Here is a 15596-nt window from a genome sequence, read left to right on the forward strand (position 1 = left end):
GACAAAAACATAATACAAACAATTATATAAATTGTTATTCTTAACCAAAATGACAAAAGACACAGTTATTCTTATAGGGGTCATTTTTGACCCACTTATGAAAGAGTGTAGGGTCCAATCATTTGTTCATCTAATTGATAATAAATGAGCGTTTCCAGCTAGAATAGTAATTTATCACATTAACAATGTTTAGACTGCATTTCTGATTCATCTAATGTTGTCTTCATTGAAAAAAATGCTTTACTTTCAGAAATAAGCACATTTCAAAGTGACCCTAAACAGTAGTGTATATATAAACCTCACATGATTGAATCTTCCTGTAACAGTAAACCTTATTTTTTTTCATATTTAATGCACACTTTCTGTAAAAAGTAAGTACTTGATGCATTTTAAAGAAGTCAATAAAGTGAAATTTCTTGTCATGATTGTATTTGTTATGGACAGGGATTTTTAGCTGATTGGCATCAGAGAAGCTGCAGCAGTATAAATGTAGTTGAATAATCCCGTCTAAATAATGACCTGTTTTAGTGTCACTTTTCAAACTGGGTGGTGGGGGGGAAGAGATGCATTTGGACCCACTTCTATGTACTTCAAGGGCCTATAATGTAAAATTATTCATAGTATGAAGGTACACTTTTGCTTCTTTAAATTAAGTTATTGTAGATATAAGTAGCGAAGAGATCAGGGGGAGTTTGTTTTTCATATTTATTGAATTTTCTATGGGGGAAACGGGGGGAACACTGATCCCATAATGAAACAGAGTCTCTCCACTGGTCCCTATCACAGACCAAATGTCTTTTCCATTTAGACTCTCTGATCCACAGATCTAGCTGGGTGTTCAGACCACCTCCTTCTCTTTGGTGTGTGAGCTCTCTCACTGTAATGTGGATCACAATCAGGATATTCCAATAAAACACTCACAGCAAAATTCTAGATATTTCTGCCAAGTGAAGTTTTTCGTGTTTGTAGAACGTTTTCTTCCCTGGTGTGTGTTTCATGCTGACCTAATGAAATAATCTGAAAGTCAGTTCAGCATCGTTGTCGTTTATTTACCATCACACCATTAAGATATAAATTATTTACATACTGTATATAAAAGAGGATTTCAGCGGCGAGGGAAGAAACAACTTAATATTTTATCTTAAAAGTCCTAATTTGAAAAAAAAAAATCCCTTTTGCGGCATAGAAAACACAAGTGCTCTTTCTTTATAACACTGTAAATATTTCCAGCTTGTATTTACAGAACTTTAAGGCAGAAGCTTGTCCAGGTTTTTGACTGAATGCGAGACTTAGAACTGATAACACAAACTGAAACAATATTAATAATGATAGGAACATTCACAGCATCGTAAGACCACGATTTGGTTTGGATCTACACACAGCGGACCCGCAGAGATGATGCACTCAAACAGAAGGGAAAAAAAAAGTTATTGCAAGAAAAATAAGTTATGTAAACACTCCAGAGCCCCATTTCCACATGGCTATAGATGCTGCATGTATTATAAATAACAATATAACGGTCTTCCGTAACAACAAATAAAACCATTTCCTTGAACATTCGTGGATGTACGTGTACCCTGTAGGTCCAGGATTTGGCCGAAAGGTGTGAAGGTCAATAAGAAAGATATAGCTATTGGCACATTTTAATGTACTGTAAATTGAAATAGAAATTTTGATAGAAAATAAAAAACAAAGACGTATTTTGTGTCTCTAAAATCAGAAAATGTATTCTAATCCACACCAATTGTGTCCGTGTGAGTCCGATGCTAAATCTTTTGAGGATCAATTTTGCATCAAACAGACAGCTTCTATAACAGGGGTGTCAAACATACGGACCGCGGGCCAAAACCGGCCCGCCAGAGGGTCCAATCCGGCTCGCGGAATCACTTTGCAAAGCATAAAAATTACAGAGGTGAAAATGAATCCCTACTGTGAAAATATTTAAAGGCATTGAGTATTGTGCAATATAATATGAGTCAGCAGCTTCAGTATGACAGAGTTTGGTTTGGTTGAACCCTATTGTTGATGCACTGCCACAACTTTTATGCATTTTTTATGTATACATTTTCTACTTTTGCAAAGCAGGGGGATAGCTAAACCTTCTTCTTTAATAGGTCCCACTTTAGTTTGTGTGCTGTGATGTGTCACGATTACTGCACAGATGTAGAAATGAATGGGAATTTAAAATAATTTCTAGATCTTGACAAGTTGTAAAATACTATATTTTTCAGTTCCAGATACATGTGACTAAATGTTTATGCCTTTGTAGAAACTGTGATCTGTAAATTGTGATGCACAAATGACAAAATGAGGTTTAATATTGTTTAAATTTCACCTTTTTTTGCTTAAGGAACTTCAGAATGTTCATAATGTTTTGTAAAAAGATAGTTCATTAAACGTGAGCATTTTCAGAATGTACTTTTTTTGCACTAAAACAAGGGGAAATATTTGGAGTTATGATTTTACTGCGCACTTGAGATCAAATTGGGCTGAATATGGCCCTGAACTGAAATGAGTTTGACACCCCTGTTCTATAAAGTAGACCTTTAATTCCAGATAGAAAAGGTGTCCATACAGTCCCACATGGCGGGGCGCACTGAGCAGGCTGTGGAGGCCTGCTGCCTCAGCACAGGTAAACATTCACTGCAGTACGCAGACAGAACACAGCCAGAAAACAGCCGACAACAGCCGATATAGTCAGAAACAGAGAACACACAGTTTAGGCTATTCTTCTCAATTCACAGTTCTCAGAATGCAGCAGAAAAAAAAATCTTTGGATTGAGCATATAGGCTGGTGTGCAGACTGACGGTGGCACAGAGCTGCAGGGACGGAGACCCGCTCAGCCCTCCTAGATGCTGTTCAGCACAGTTCTTCCCTTCTCTCTGCGCTGTAACAGGAGAATTCTCAAAGTTCTTTTCTGAAAAACTGAAAAATACCTTTCTGTCCTATCATGGGCAGAGCTCTCTGCCCGTTAAGTTATCTCTGAGCAGTTTGTTCTTCTCTGACCTGGGCTTGTTCTGACCCCACTAATCCTGCCTTCTGTGAAAGTCAGAATATTCTTGATTCGGGAAAACAGACAAATACTCCGACTGTGGAAACTGGCTCCAATTTACCACGTTTCTGACGTCATTCAAAAAACTGATGGTTATTCAAGATGGCGGGGTATTGGGTTTAATAATTCAAAACATTCATTTCAATTATCTTAGCCTGATATTTAACCTCCATTCTTCTAAATTCTTCAATCCGATTTTCTCTCAATTCGATCAAAATTTTATTGGACGTCCAGATAGGCGATCGATAAACAGGCGCTGCAGTCTCCGACGCAGCGGTCACGGGTTCGAATCCAGCTCACGACACTCCCCCGCTCTTCTACCCACGTTTCCTGTCTTTCTCTCCACTGCCCTACATAATAAAACGGCCAAAAAACCTTCATAAAGCATTTTATTTTGTTTACACACGCTACCGTTCAAAAGTTTGGGGTTATCCAGACACTTTTTTTCATGTGTTAACATAATTGCACAAGGGTTTTCTAATCACCTATTAGCCTTTCAACACGATTAGGTAACAGTGTAGCATTAGAAGACAGGAGTGATGGTTGCTGGAAATGGGCCTCTGTACCCCTATGTTGAATTTCCCTTCTTGGATTAATAAAGTTATTGTATTGTATTGCACTGTATGTAGATATTCCATTAAAAAAATCTGCCGTTTCCAGCTAGAATAGTCATTTACCACATTAACAATGTCTAGACTGTATTTCTGTTTCATTTAATGTTATCTTCATTGAAAAAAAACGTATTCTCTTTCAAAAATAGGGACATTTCTAAGTGACCCCTAACTTTTGAACGGTAGTGTACGTGTAGGTCATCCCAAATGAGTCGTTTTGTCGCCAGTTTATCACAGTGACTTCTGAAGTCTGCCTGATGTCGTCTGAAGTGATCTTTGACCTGTGAACGCACAGAGGTCGCGGTTTGAAGGGGAAGAACACCTTGGAAATTTCCGCCTTATGTCTGTGACTTGAACGTAGCACATTCTGGGAGTTGGATCGGACCGTCAGACCTGCAGCCCTGTGGACACACGGCGGTCTGCGTTCTCACACGCCTCACACACACACAGAAGACAAACACAACGCACACCATCGTCTCTGGTTGAGTTTTAAATAGCCTATGAATGCTGGTGCTCGAGTGATTTTATTGCATGGTTCAGAACCCCTAGCTCCCTCCCTCCCTCCCTCCCTCCCTCCCCGCGGCTCGGCTAGTCGCTGTCCGACTTGTCGTCCTTCGCCGTGGAGTGGTTGTACAGTCCCTGCGCCATGAGATGCAGCGCCAGAGAGTTTTTATTCCCCGTGGCTTTCTTGATTTTGGCCCGCTTGTTCTGAAACCAGATTTTGATTTGAGACTCGTTGAGGCCAAGGTCCCGGGCCAGGCTCTGCCTCCGCTGCTCAGTCAGGTACCGGTTGTTCTGGAACTCCGTTTTCAACCGGTGGAGCTGCTCCGCGGTGAAGGCTGTCCGGGGCCGCTTGTCCTCTTTAGTCGGGATCGGCGCTTTCTTTGGTTTGCGGGATCTGGGCCCTTTGGGTGGGTGGAAGCAAAATGACAGCTATTGGTTAGGAACAGTACTTCTGAAATTTGTCACATTTTCACGAGTGGGGAGCAAGAATGGACCTGGGTAATAAAAGTGGTTCTGTTGGTGAACGGAACGCGTCTCTAGGTTTGCACCCTAAAGTTTTCATGCGCCAGGTTGTCAAGATCACATTTAGTTTCAATGTTAGAGGGTTCAGATTAGTAGTTTTAGGTCCAAAATATTTAAAAATATTTTTAGAAATATTTTCTTTTAATGCGTGACCTGCAGACAGTCCCTGAACCACGGTCACAAATGAATATTAAAGAATATTGAGAAAGAATTTCGTAGAGATCCACAAACAAACACACACACGCACAAAACACACACATACATATAAACACACACAATCGTTCAAAAGTTTCGGATCACTAATAAATGTCCTTAATTTTTAAAGAAAGGCATTTTTTTGCCAACGAAGATAACATTAAACGAATGTGGTAATTAACTATTCTAGCTGGAAACGGCAGATTTTTAATGGAATATCTACATAGGGGTACAGAGGAACATTTCCAGCAACCATCATACCTGTGTTCTCTTGTGATCCTTATAGTTATCCCCAATAACCACTTGGGGAAACATCTTAAAGATTGTATTCAACATTACAAAAGTAACGTTGTGCGAAAAATCTGTGTAAAAATGCATGTTAGAAGAGCATTTCCTATTTCAGTGACAGAAGCATTGCACAAATATTGGCCAAACTGATAGCACATTGTGTCAGCTAATCGTGTTGAAAGGCTAATTGGTGATTAGAAAACCCTTGTGCAGTTATGTTTACACATGAATAGAAGTGTGAGTTTTCATGGAAAACATGAAATTGTGTGGATGACCCCATACTTTTGAACAGTAGTGTGTATATATATGGTTATTTAGTTGTATATCTTAACAATCTTTCATTCTAGTATAAATGTAACGACAGTGAATTTAGATCATAAAGTTTGTAATCATGGGTTTCCCTCTCACTGACAGTAAACTCATCACCACAGCCCACTAGATGCTCACATGGCTGCCTGTGGACATGCTGGATATGATATATGAACTTAAGCTTGGAAGCACTTGTTTGGGTTTAATACTTGGAACAGGAGCTTTCAGGACATGTCATTCTGAGAGGATCTATTCTCAGAGACACTTCCAGGACAGGACTTTTGAACCCAAGCCCAACTGGAGCCAAACGGAGGGAGATTCTACGTGAACTATATGTACTGCATGGTCTCTGCAAGCAGACTGGAGTGAGGACGGGAGGAGGAGGGCGCAGATGGGGGTGGGGTTGGGATATGATGGAGGATGGGGGACTTCGGCGCCTCTTTCCCTCCCTGTTACCATAGGAACTCCATTTTTTTAAAAAAAGTTGTTTCCTAAAAAGAGCAGCAACCGCTTTTGTTGCTGGTGTAACTTTCAGTCTAGTCGTTTCTGTCAAGATGAAATCAAATGCACGAGAAAAGATGGAGAAATCCGTTTGCCGTGAGACGAAAAAACACAAATCAATCATTCTACTAGAAGAGGCGCTGATCAGCCCAACAACACTAAGGGCTGCGTTTGGTTTGACAACAATGCACAATAAATATTATTATACATGTCATAAGGTTGAACTGAATCTCATTGCGTTGGATAACTGATTCATTTGGAAGTTATTTTGTGTTTAATAGGTCGAGGAGCTGCAGGCTCCATGACCCCTCTGAAGGCCCTTTGTGGTCATTTCCATAAGCTCGGGCCTCGATGGAAACTTTTTTTTGTGTTTCGATACAACAATAAAAAAAAAAAAAAACAAAACATAATTTCTGCCTGTTTTTGCTCCGTTTGGAGCTCCTCCAAATGCCGCCTCGATAAATCGCAACATCTTTTTCCTCTTCGGGGCTGCTGGTGAGATTTAACAGCTGAATATGTCTCTAGATCGTGACAAAGAAGAAGTCCAAGTGCACCATGTGTTCAGTTAGAAAACAACCCCAGCCTGCAGCAAACCCTTAACTTTGGGATCCTAATAAAATAATTATAATAACAATAGTAATGCTAATAATAATAACAAGCATATTTAATCTAATGCTGGCATTAAACAGCACAGGTCAAATCAGAGCTGCGGCAGCACAGAAAACGCGTCCTGGTAGTTTGGATAGAAAAAAGCATTTCAAACTTTGTTAAAATTACTTGTTTAAAATAAAATGCTTATTGGCGGGTGAAAAGGCATCGGAGCGGTGTTGTTCAGCAATTCGCATCGAATCCATCTTTTTTGGGGGGCCTTCACTTTTCACACACCCCCCCACCCCATTGTCAAAAAAATATGCTAATGAAATATCAACAAAGACGACGTGGAACAATAGCGTTAAACTTCATTTTTACCTCACTTCGACACATTTTCAACATAACTTGTGACTCCTATTTAGTTTCAACTGTTTCATTTCAACGGAAAAATTCACATCGAATTCCTTTCCGGATGAAACGAAACAAAACAAAACGAAAAACAGTCGAATTACTTTCTAATGTGCGTTTAAAGTAGTTGTTTAATGTAAATAAAATAGGCTAGAATGTATTCTAAGTTTTTTTAACTCCTTAAATTATTCTGTGAAATAAGCAAATTAATATAACATTAGTTATGATCAGACAATAATTGGTTTGTCATTTTTTAAGTGATGTGTCTATTTAGTTGAATTGGGGGTGGCACAGCTCACAAAATAAACTGTTTCTCTTGAACTAGAATTACTTTACATGCGTCTTAAACTACAAAAATAATGCAATCAGAGCGTTTTCCTCTCAGAGAGAAGAAGCGGGTTAATTTTCTGTAATTCAGACTTTTTAACTGACGCAGAAATTCAGGATCCGAGCTGGGATGCTGCTTATTTCTTCTTTCATTTAGCTGAAAGTAACGGATGGATGTGTTCTACCAACCTGCTGACGGCCGGTCTGAGTAGCGGGTACAATAAACCCAGGCTGGCCACAGCATCGGCTTGGCTGCTGGGGCCGTGCTGGCCTCCGGGCTGCGGCAGCGCTCCCCGCCGTCCCCCCGCTCCTTCACTGCCACACCACCGGCTATCAGGTCAGGCCTCCCGGCCTCAGTGTCCAGATGCTGGTCGTCGGACGTCCCCGAGTCCTCCTTCTCTCCTCCTGCTCCACCCAGCTGAGGGCTGCCAGCTTTGGAAGCCTTTCTGCCTGTCAGCTCCTCTCCTCGTCGGATCACTCCCAGACTGTCTCCCTCCCGAACCAAAGTCCTTCCATCCTTCCTCTTTCGGCCGAAGTCTGGTCTCAAAATGTTGTCGATGTAGAAGTTTGTGATCCTGTGGGATTGCTGGTTGCCAGGTGGCTGGAGGAGAGGCAGGATGACCGGGTTGGACTCCTCTCCGGAGTCCTCTGGGCGCTCTGCGTCTCGGCGAGCATTTCCTTCCATAATGATGAAACCTGATTACTCTCAGCACCTGCGTCCTTCTGCAAAGTAGTAATTCCAATTTCCCGGTGCGTCTTGTTCACTTTACCAATAAATAATTTCTTTACATATGACTAAAAAACAAAAACAGCGATGAGAACAACGAACTCCGTTTTGGCAGAGTAGTTTATAGCTATTGTTTTGCTGTGAAAACGCGCCTCTGCTGATATTGACAAAGAAGATTCATGCTTCAGTTTCTGGTAGGAGCCTCCTCCTCATGACTGGACTTGATACTCGATTTTTTTAATTTAGAACTTGTAAAACGAGTTTTTAAAAAACAGTGTATTTAATTTTTCCGGCTCCCTGCACACAAATATTGATGCTTCCAGCAGCACTAAAGTGCCCTAATAAAGACGCCACTCAAATACTTTCAGCTCGGATTTTTGGTTCTCTTTTCTGATTGGCTGACTGCCGCTGTGATGACGTTGCACCACGGGTCTGTCAGACACGTGCCTCGGACCAATAGAGGTGCAAAGTTGGTGTCATGTGAGTTTTCCGGAATTCCCAGGAGGAGCAGGTCAATCCAATCCACTCAGTCAACTCACGATGCGTTCAGGGTACAGCGGACTTTTCTCATAACTACAACTTTTAAAGGCGCGGATTGACGTTTTAAAAGGCGGTTAGAAAAAGTAATGTCAGCTGTTGGGTAATAAATAGTGAAGAGAGCCTCAGTTGGGCTAAACACTTGATGTGTGACTGTATGATTCCATTTAAATGTTTGAAAAAGTTTTAACAACATTACTGGTCAAAGTAAAGATGAACAAACAAAACAAACAGCTCTTACAAGCATCCTGTTAGATCTATCTGATCTTTATGCATGTGAAATAATGAGCAAACTGTAGGCAACAGGGTGAGTTGTCACCTGAGTGGAAAAATATTTTGTATTTTCAATCATCATGTAACTATGTTGTGTCAGAGAGGGGCTATGGTGATTTTATCTTCAGCATCATTCACAGACACTTCAGCTTTGGAGTGTTTGACAGAATCTTTTGAGCTAATAAGGCCTTTTTAATCAGATATGGGGATCCTAATTTCTTCAAGTACACAAGTTCTCTGAATTAAACTTTGAATCATAAAACTATACCAGACAACATTTGAAGAATCTTGGTAAATTATGGACTGCATAAATGGAGACAAATCATGTTGATGCTGTAATATCTGAAATAAGAGGGGACTGATGTTCTCCCTGAGCTGCTATATCACTCTGAGCAACAACATCTCTAATATTGTCTCTGTATCCCAGCTTTTGGTGACACTTTCCCTGAAGATGTGAAGCAGGCTTTGTGCGACTCTGGAAGCTGCCGTCTCCTACATTGTGTCAGTGCCCAGATGTGAGATGAGCTCTGAGACAAAGCAGAGGTCAGCTGGGAGCATCAGCTTTTGCTATCTGTCTGTTTTAGTCCTTTGTATAGATGAAGGAGAATATCAGAATATGGTCCTCTGGATTGTAAGACACTGATCACAGTCTTCTGCACAGTAATGTAATGCTATCTGTTTTAAAGGCCCATTGGGAATAATATAAGCATTTGTCAGCCATCTTCCTGCTGCTTTTTCACACAGCTCTAATTTAATAAAAAGTTGTTATCTAGTGATCTTTGCTATTTGGACTTGAGTGTGACAATATGTTCTATGCTGTAAATCACTTAAAGTTCAACTGCTGCCTTGAAAATATGAGTTAGCTGAACGTAGGTCGAATTTTTTTTCAACAGCGTCTCAGTGACACATTGGCATGTGAAACTAGGTGAACTAACAGAATCATCCATACATTATCTATACACCGCTTAATCCTCATTTGGGTCACAGAGGGGCTGGAGTCTCTCCCAGCTGACTTATGGTGAAGACAGTAGACACCCTGGACAGGTCAGCAGTCTATCACAGAGCTACATATAGAGACACACAATCACACTCACACCTAATTACAATTTAGAATAATCAGTTAACCTCAGTATGTTTTTGGACTGTGGGAGGAAGCTGGAGTACCCAGAGAAAACCTGCATATGCACAGGGAGAACATGCAAACTCCATGCAGAAAGATCCCAGGCTGGGACCTGAACTGGGATCTTCTAGCTGCAAGGTGACAGTGCTAACCACCAAGCCACTATGCAGCCCATAGCTGAACCAGTTAAACAGATTTTGAAATGAAGCACCTCTCAGTAATCACACACAGTCCTGCTTTCCTTTCTTATTTTTTCAATTTAAGTCGGCTGTAACACAGTGAAATCGCCAGTGTACAGATAACACTCAAAGAGTTAATTTCAACACTAAGTCAGTGAACATATGGTCCCAACCCACAAAGTGTTAAAGATGCACTGAAGATATTTGTTGAATTTTCAGTTAATTTAACTCTGATAAGAGTTAATGTTTTATGCCAAACTACACTGAGTAGTGTTGATCAAGCTTTACACTATTTTTCAATTGAATTCAATTTAATGAATCTCAATTAGAAGATAAATAACACTCTTTGTGTCATTTACACTTAACACTAACGCTTTTTCAGTGTTAGAATTAACTCCTCAAACAACCTGTTTAAGCCTTTGATGCACAACAAGGGTCAAAAGTGACTCAATTTCAATGGAAAATGGGTATCTCCTGACCCACGTTGTGGTGTGAGTGATTGGACCCTACACTTTTCCATAAGTGGTTTTAAAATGACCCGTATTAGAATCAATATGTTTTTATGCGATTTTTGTCATTTTGGTTAAGAATAATAATTTGTATTAGTGTTTGTATTATATTTTTGTCCACACAAGGATGATTTCATGTTTGAAATATGTTTATTTTTCACTGTATAACAGAATTTGAACATTGTGATAATTGAAAAAGAAGACCATTATGCAGGACAGCAGTAGAAGAATGTGAACGTCCATTTTGTTGGCGTTTCTCCACTCTTTTCCTCCTGCTGTTGCTGCTCTCCATCCCTCTAAGTTTGTGCATTGCATCACTTCCTGTAGGATATTAGAGCTTGGAGTAGCAATACAAATATTAAAATTTCTTTAAAAGTATAAAAGGTCACGTAAAATTTTATGTGGAATCATATCAAAAACATGTTTTTTGAGGAATAGCTGGAATATGAAATGATAAAAACTTTTCATTATAAAGATATTGCACGAAAACAAATCCTGTTTATTAAAACGAAAACATTCACCTTCAAGGTTACTTCAGTTCAAAAATATTCATATTCTTAAGGTTTCAAATGTAACAGCCTCCTTGACATGTGCAATAAAGTAAACTGAACTCTCAGTTTAAAAGCTTTAAAACATTCCTGAAAGACATGGCACATTTAAAATGGTAAAATGTGAGCAAATCTTCGAAATAAGCCTTAAGTGAACTTCAATCTACAACTCATTTTAGTTCGTCCACATACAGCTTAATTTGATCTAATTAATCTAATTAATTTTGACCAGTAAAATCACAGCATATAAAAAAAACACAACTCCAATTTTTTTCCCTTTGTTTTAGTGCAAAGAGCTGCATTCTGAAAATGTTCACATTTAATGAACTATCTTTCAAAGATAAGATAAGAAAGCTTTATTGTCATTATACACAGTGTACCATGTAATTCCGGGTGACTTTCTCCCTTTTAAACATACAAGATAAATAAGTTAAGAAAATAAAATAAGAATAAAAAAATAACTAAACAGCTGAGTAAAACACACAAATAAAAATCTTTACAACAATGTACAAAAAAATCAGCAAGTGGCAGCACATAATAAAAGAAAAGTGACACAGAGGCAGATGGATAACGTCATGAAAAATAATTTTTTCAGTTTCAGCAACATTATGCCTCAGTTTATCATTTATACATTACAACTAAGATCACAGTGTATCTACAAAGGAACAAAACATACATTCTCAGGTATCTGGAACTAAACAATGTAATATTTTACTTATGATCAAAACAACTTGTCACAATTTGCAGTACTGTCTTCTCTGTAATTTTTACACTTTAGGTCCTGATTGAACCTTCTAGTGGGCCAGTTTTGTCCTGCGGGCCGTATGTTTGACACCCCTACAAGTTCCAGTCATTTTCAACCTTGACATGAAGTACTGTTAGATATGAGTGTTTAAATCATTTCATATGTAAGGCAACATGTGAGACTGAGTCCAGTTGAATCTAATACTAACATTCCTGATAAGGAAACAATCAGGGTTTAATACATTTAAAATGCAGCATAGGAAGTTTTTGCGGGTTCTTGGAGCTACAAAGGAAGAGTATCGGGACAATTTTAACTCCGATTCTTTAAGAACTTAATTCAGTTGGAGATTTAATGAACTGATTAAAATCTCCAGTCAGACTACTCATATTTATAGGTCGTAAAATTATCTGAAAATAAAAAAATAAAAATGATATTTTCAATGAATTTGCTTCACACAGCATCTGTATTTCGTTCAATCAACAAGAAAAGATGAGCTAATACCAATAAAATGAAGTTTCACGTTTTATATTGTAGCTTGTTTTGAATTGTGACAGTGCATGGACCGACTTAAATGGTAGATTGTGCTTTAATAGTGAGCCTTTAAGGAGTGACTTTAAACAGCAGTCTGTTGATGTGTGGACTGCATGGGGCACAACTTGCTGCCATCGTATTGGCCTTGGATTAATCACTCTTTTAAAATGCATTTTTGGGACAGTTCCAGTTAACTTGGGTGCCAGCGCCAAGATACGGACCCTGCGAGCAGCCGCAGAGACGCATCGTTCTTTACGGAGCAAACTGAGTCCAGGTTGGAGCTGGAAAACCCTCTTTAGATGTCGGTTCCCGGTGGCTGGATGACTGCTGTCTGAATGAAGAGAAGCAGCCTCATAGGCACTGGACATGCGGGGAAAATGCGAGCTGCTACACCAGGACAGACGCACGCCAAATGTTCCGGACTGATGCGTGTATCAGCATTTGGTATCATGTTTGTGGCTGAGAATCTGGTGTTACAGCTATACCTAAAGACAGCCCAGAGCACCTGGGGGGACAGCGGGAGACAGTCTAACACACAGGATGAGGACTTTAGAATTTGTATTCACTCGAGATCAGGGGTGTCAAACTCATTTTAGTTCAGGGGCCACATACAGCCCAGTAAAATCAAAGCAGAATAACCTAGAAATAACACTAACACTTTTGACAAAGCATTGGGAGCATTCTGAAATTTCTTTAAAAAAAAAATAAGTTAAATTTCAACAATGTTTTGCCTCAGTTCAACATTTACACATCAAAACTAACAGGTCACAGTTTATAGGCAAAAACATTTAGTGTCAGATATCTGGAACTGAACAATATAGGCTAGTATTTTATTTTATGGTCAGACCAACTTGTCAAGGTCAAGAAATGGTTTAAAATTAGTGGTTTTACAAATTTACAATTTGCAGTTGCTGTCTTCTCTGTTATTTTTACACTTTGTAAAGTCATCCTGAGGACCAGATTGGACCCTCTGTCGGGCCGGTTTTGCCCCGCGGGCCGTATGTGTCACACCCCTGCGCTAGGATTTGTATTCACTCTAAAAAAAAAAAAAAAAAAAAGTCCATAGAACAACTGCGGCTGATCAGGACACTGCTGCTAGACTCCTCACCAAGACTAAAAAAGTCCATTACCTCACTCCAGATTTGAGGTCTTTGCACTGACTTCCGGTCTCTCAGAGGACAGACTTTAAAAAAACGTTTGTTAGCTTCTAAAGCTCTGAATGGTTTAGGGCCCAAGTATATGAGTGACTTCTTTTTATCACATCCTCAGGTCCTCTGGTACAGGTCTGCTCTGTGTTCCCAGAGTTAGAACCAAAAAAGGAGAAGCAGCTTTCAGTTTTAATGCTCCACATATCTGGAACAAACTTCCAGAAAACTGCAGGTCTGATGAAACTCTCAGCTCCTTTAAATCAAGGTTAATGACTTGTTTATTTACCGTTGCCTTAGATTATTGACTGCCTTAATCCCAGCACTGCACTGTAACTTTTAAAGTCATTTTATTTGATCTTTCTTTTTAGCTTAGTTTTAATTTCTTTGTTTTTATCCTAGTAAAATTTCATGTTAGTTTCATTGCTTATATGTTGCTTTATTTCTATGATTTTTACGCATGCTTTTAAATCCTCGGTGTGATTCACTTCTTTGCCATTGTAAAGCACTTTGAATTGCTTTGAGTATGAATTGTGCTACAAAAAAAAAACTTGCGAAGATATAAGAAGGCACGTGATTAATTTCATGCACTACAATGAAATTTTGCCTTTTTTTTACGGAGGAGCATCTGACTTGAAAGGAACTCTAAAGACACGTTGGCTTCTTTTTCACATTCACGTACAATTAATAGCCTGAGTAAAGAACTAAAACCAGGGGGAAGGGCAACAAGATGGGATTATCAAACATTACCATTCAACCAAAAACAGGCCATCTATTCTCTTTTGATTGATATTTATTTAGGGAAAAATGCTGTATGACGGCAACGCACCGCAGCTGACATCAGGAGATCAGAATGAGGTTTACTTTGCTGAATAAACCTGTGAGAACTCAACAATATGATACAAGTATCTCATGACACATATTGTGTTGGTTGATTCCTCTTCAGGAGACACGGCGTTGTGGGCAGCGGTATTGAGACACAGCCAATAACACAATAGAAACATATATTTTTAAAATCCCCACTAAGAAATGTTATCATTAACACGGCCTAATGTAACGAAGACGCTCATTCTGAAGAACTGCTCAAGTGGTCGTTCTCCTCCGTGACTTTGTATCCGTGGAGTCACACATCCAGCTCAAACAAATCTGTAGATTTAGTGTGATAACAGCCTGTGTCAGTCAGCTGTATATGAAAATTAGTATCTTATTCTGCAAAGTAACCAGATACCAAAGCGTTTTTCACTTAAATGTGACGTGATTTCAATTGTAACCCTGTAAAACCCACTGTTGCAAAAATATAACATCAGTTTTATTTTATTTATTTATTTTTAATGCATTTTTTTTTTCTATATTTGGGTCTTACATGGTTATAGGGTCTTTTCTCTCTCTCCCTGCCTGTCTGTCAGTAGGCTTCCAAACAGGTACAAGTTTATGGGGCATCTCAACTACCCAAGCCAGGATAACTAAGCGGAAGCACAGGTTTTCACTGTCCAGTGGTGATATTCTAGCAGGCAGGGGGACATGAAGCCTACGCTAAAATTATACAGGCTTCAGTCAGGGTAAATGCAACTAATAGATCTGTCTATTCAGCAAATCTAATTCATATTGCTGCCTCTGTTTTCCGCAATGCGGCTTTTCATGTTGGCTTTTTTCATGCGTTTTCAGCGCATATTTGTCATCTGAACCAGACCCGGGAACAGTACAGGCTGGTGATGGATGAGGCCTTCAGCTGAACGGTGCAGCTGTGATAGAAATGAAGCTAGAAAAAAAACAAAAAAAAACCAGAAAGCTGCCTTGTGAAACCAAAGTGACACAGAATTTGCTTTGAAATGAAAAGCTGACATCATTCAATAACAATGAATTAACAGTCCCTGTTTTTTTTGACTGTTAATACAGATAATTAACATATAAAGATAATTGAAGAGCTAATGCAAAATTATTAGTTTAGTTCCATTCGAGCGTGAATGTATTCG

General features: G+C 39.2%; 1 protein-coding gene across 1 annotated transcript; it reads right to left on the reverse strand.

The window, feature by feature from the left end:
* Positions 1 to 4248: 4248 nt before the first annotated feature.
* On the reverse strand, positions 4249 to 8395 carry en2b (engrailed homeobox 2b). The gene is made up of 2 exons (XM_023267580.3): positions 7499 to 8395; positions 4249 to 4569 (listed from the first exon to the last, which is right to left on the reverse strand). Exons 1-2 carry the CDS (start codon positions 7992 to 7994, stop codon positions 4253 to 4255), a joined length of 813 nt encoding a protein of 270 aa, XP_023123348.1. The 5' UTR covers positions 7995 to 8395; the 3' UTR covers positions 4249 to 4252.
* Between the last annotated feature and the right edge of the window lie 7201 nt (positions 8396 to 15596).

The sequence above is a fragment of the Amphiprion ocellaris genome, chromosome 10 (assembly GCF_022539595.1).
Source record: "Amphiprion ocellaris isolate individual 3 ecotype Okinawa chromosome 10, ASM2253959v1, whole genome shotgun sequence".
NCBI classification, from domain to species: domain Eukaryota; kingdom Metazoa; phylum Chordata; class Actinopteri; family Pomacentridae; genus Amphiprion; species Amphiprion ocellaris.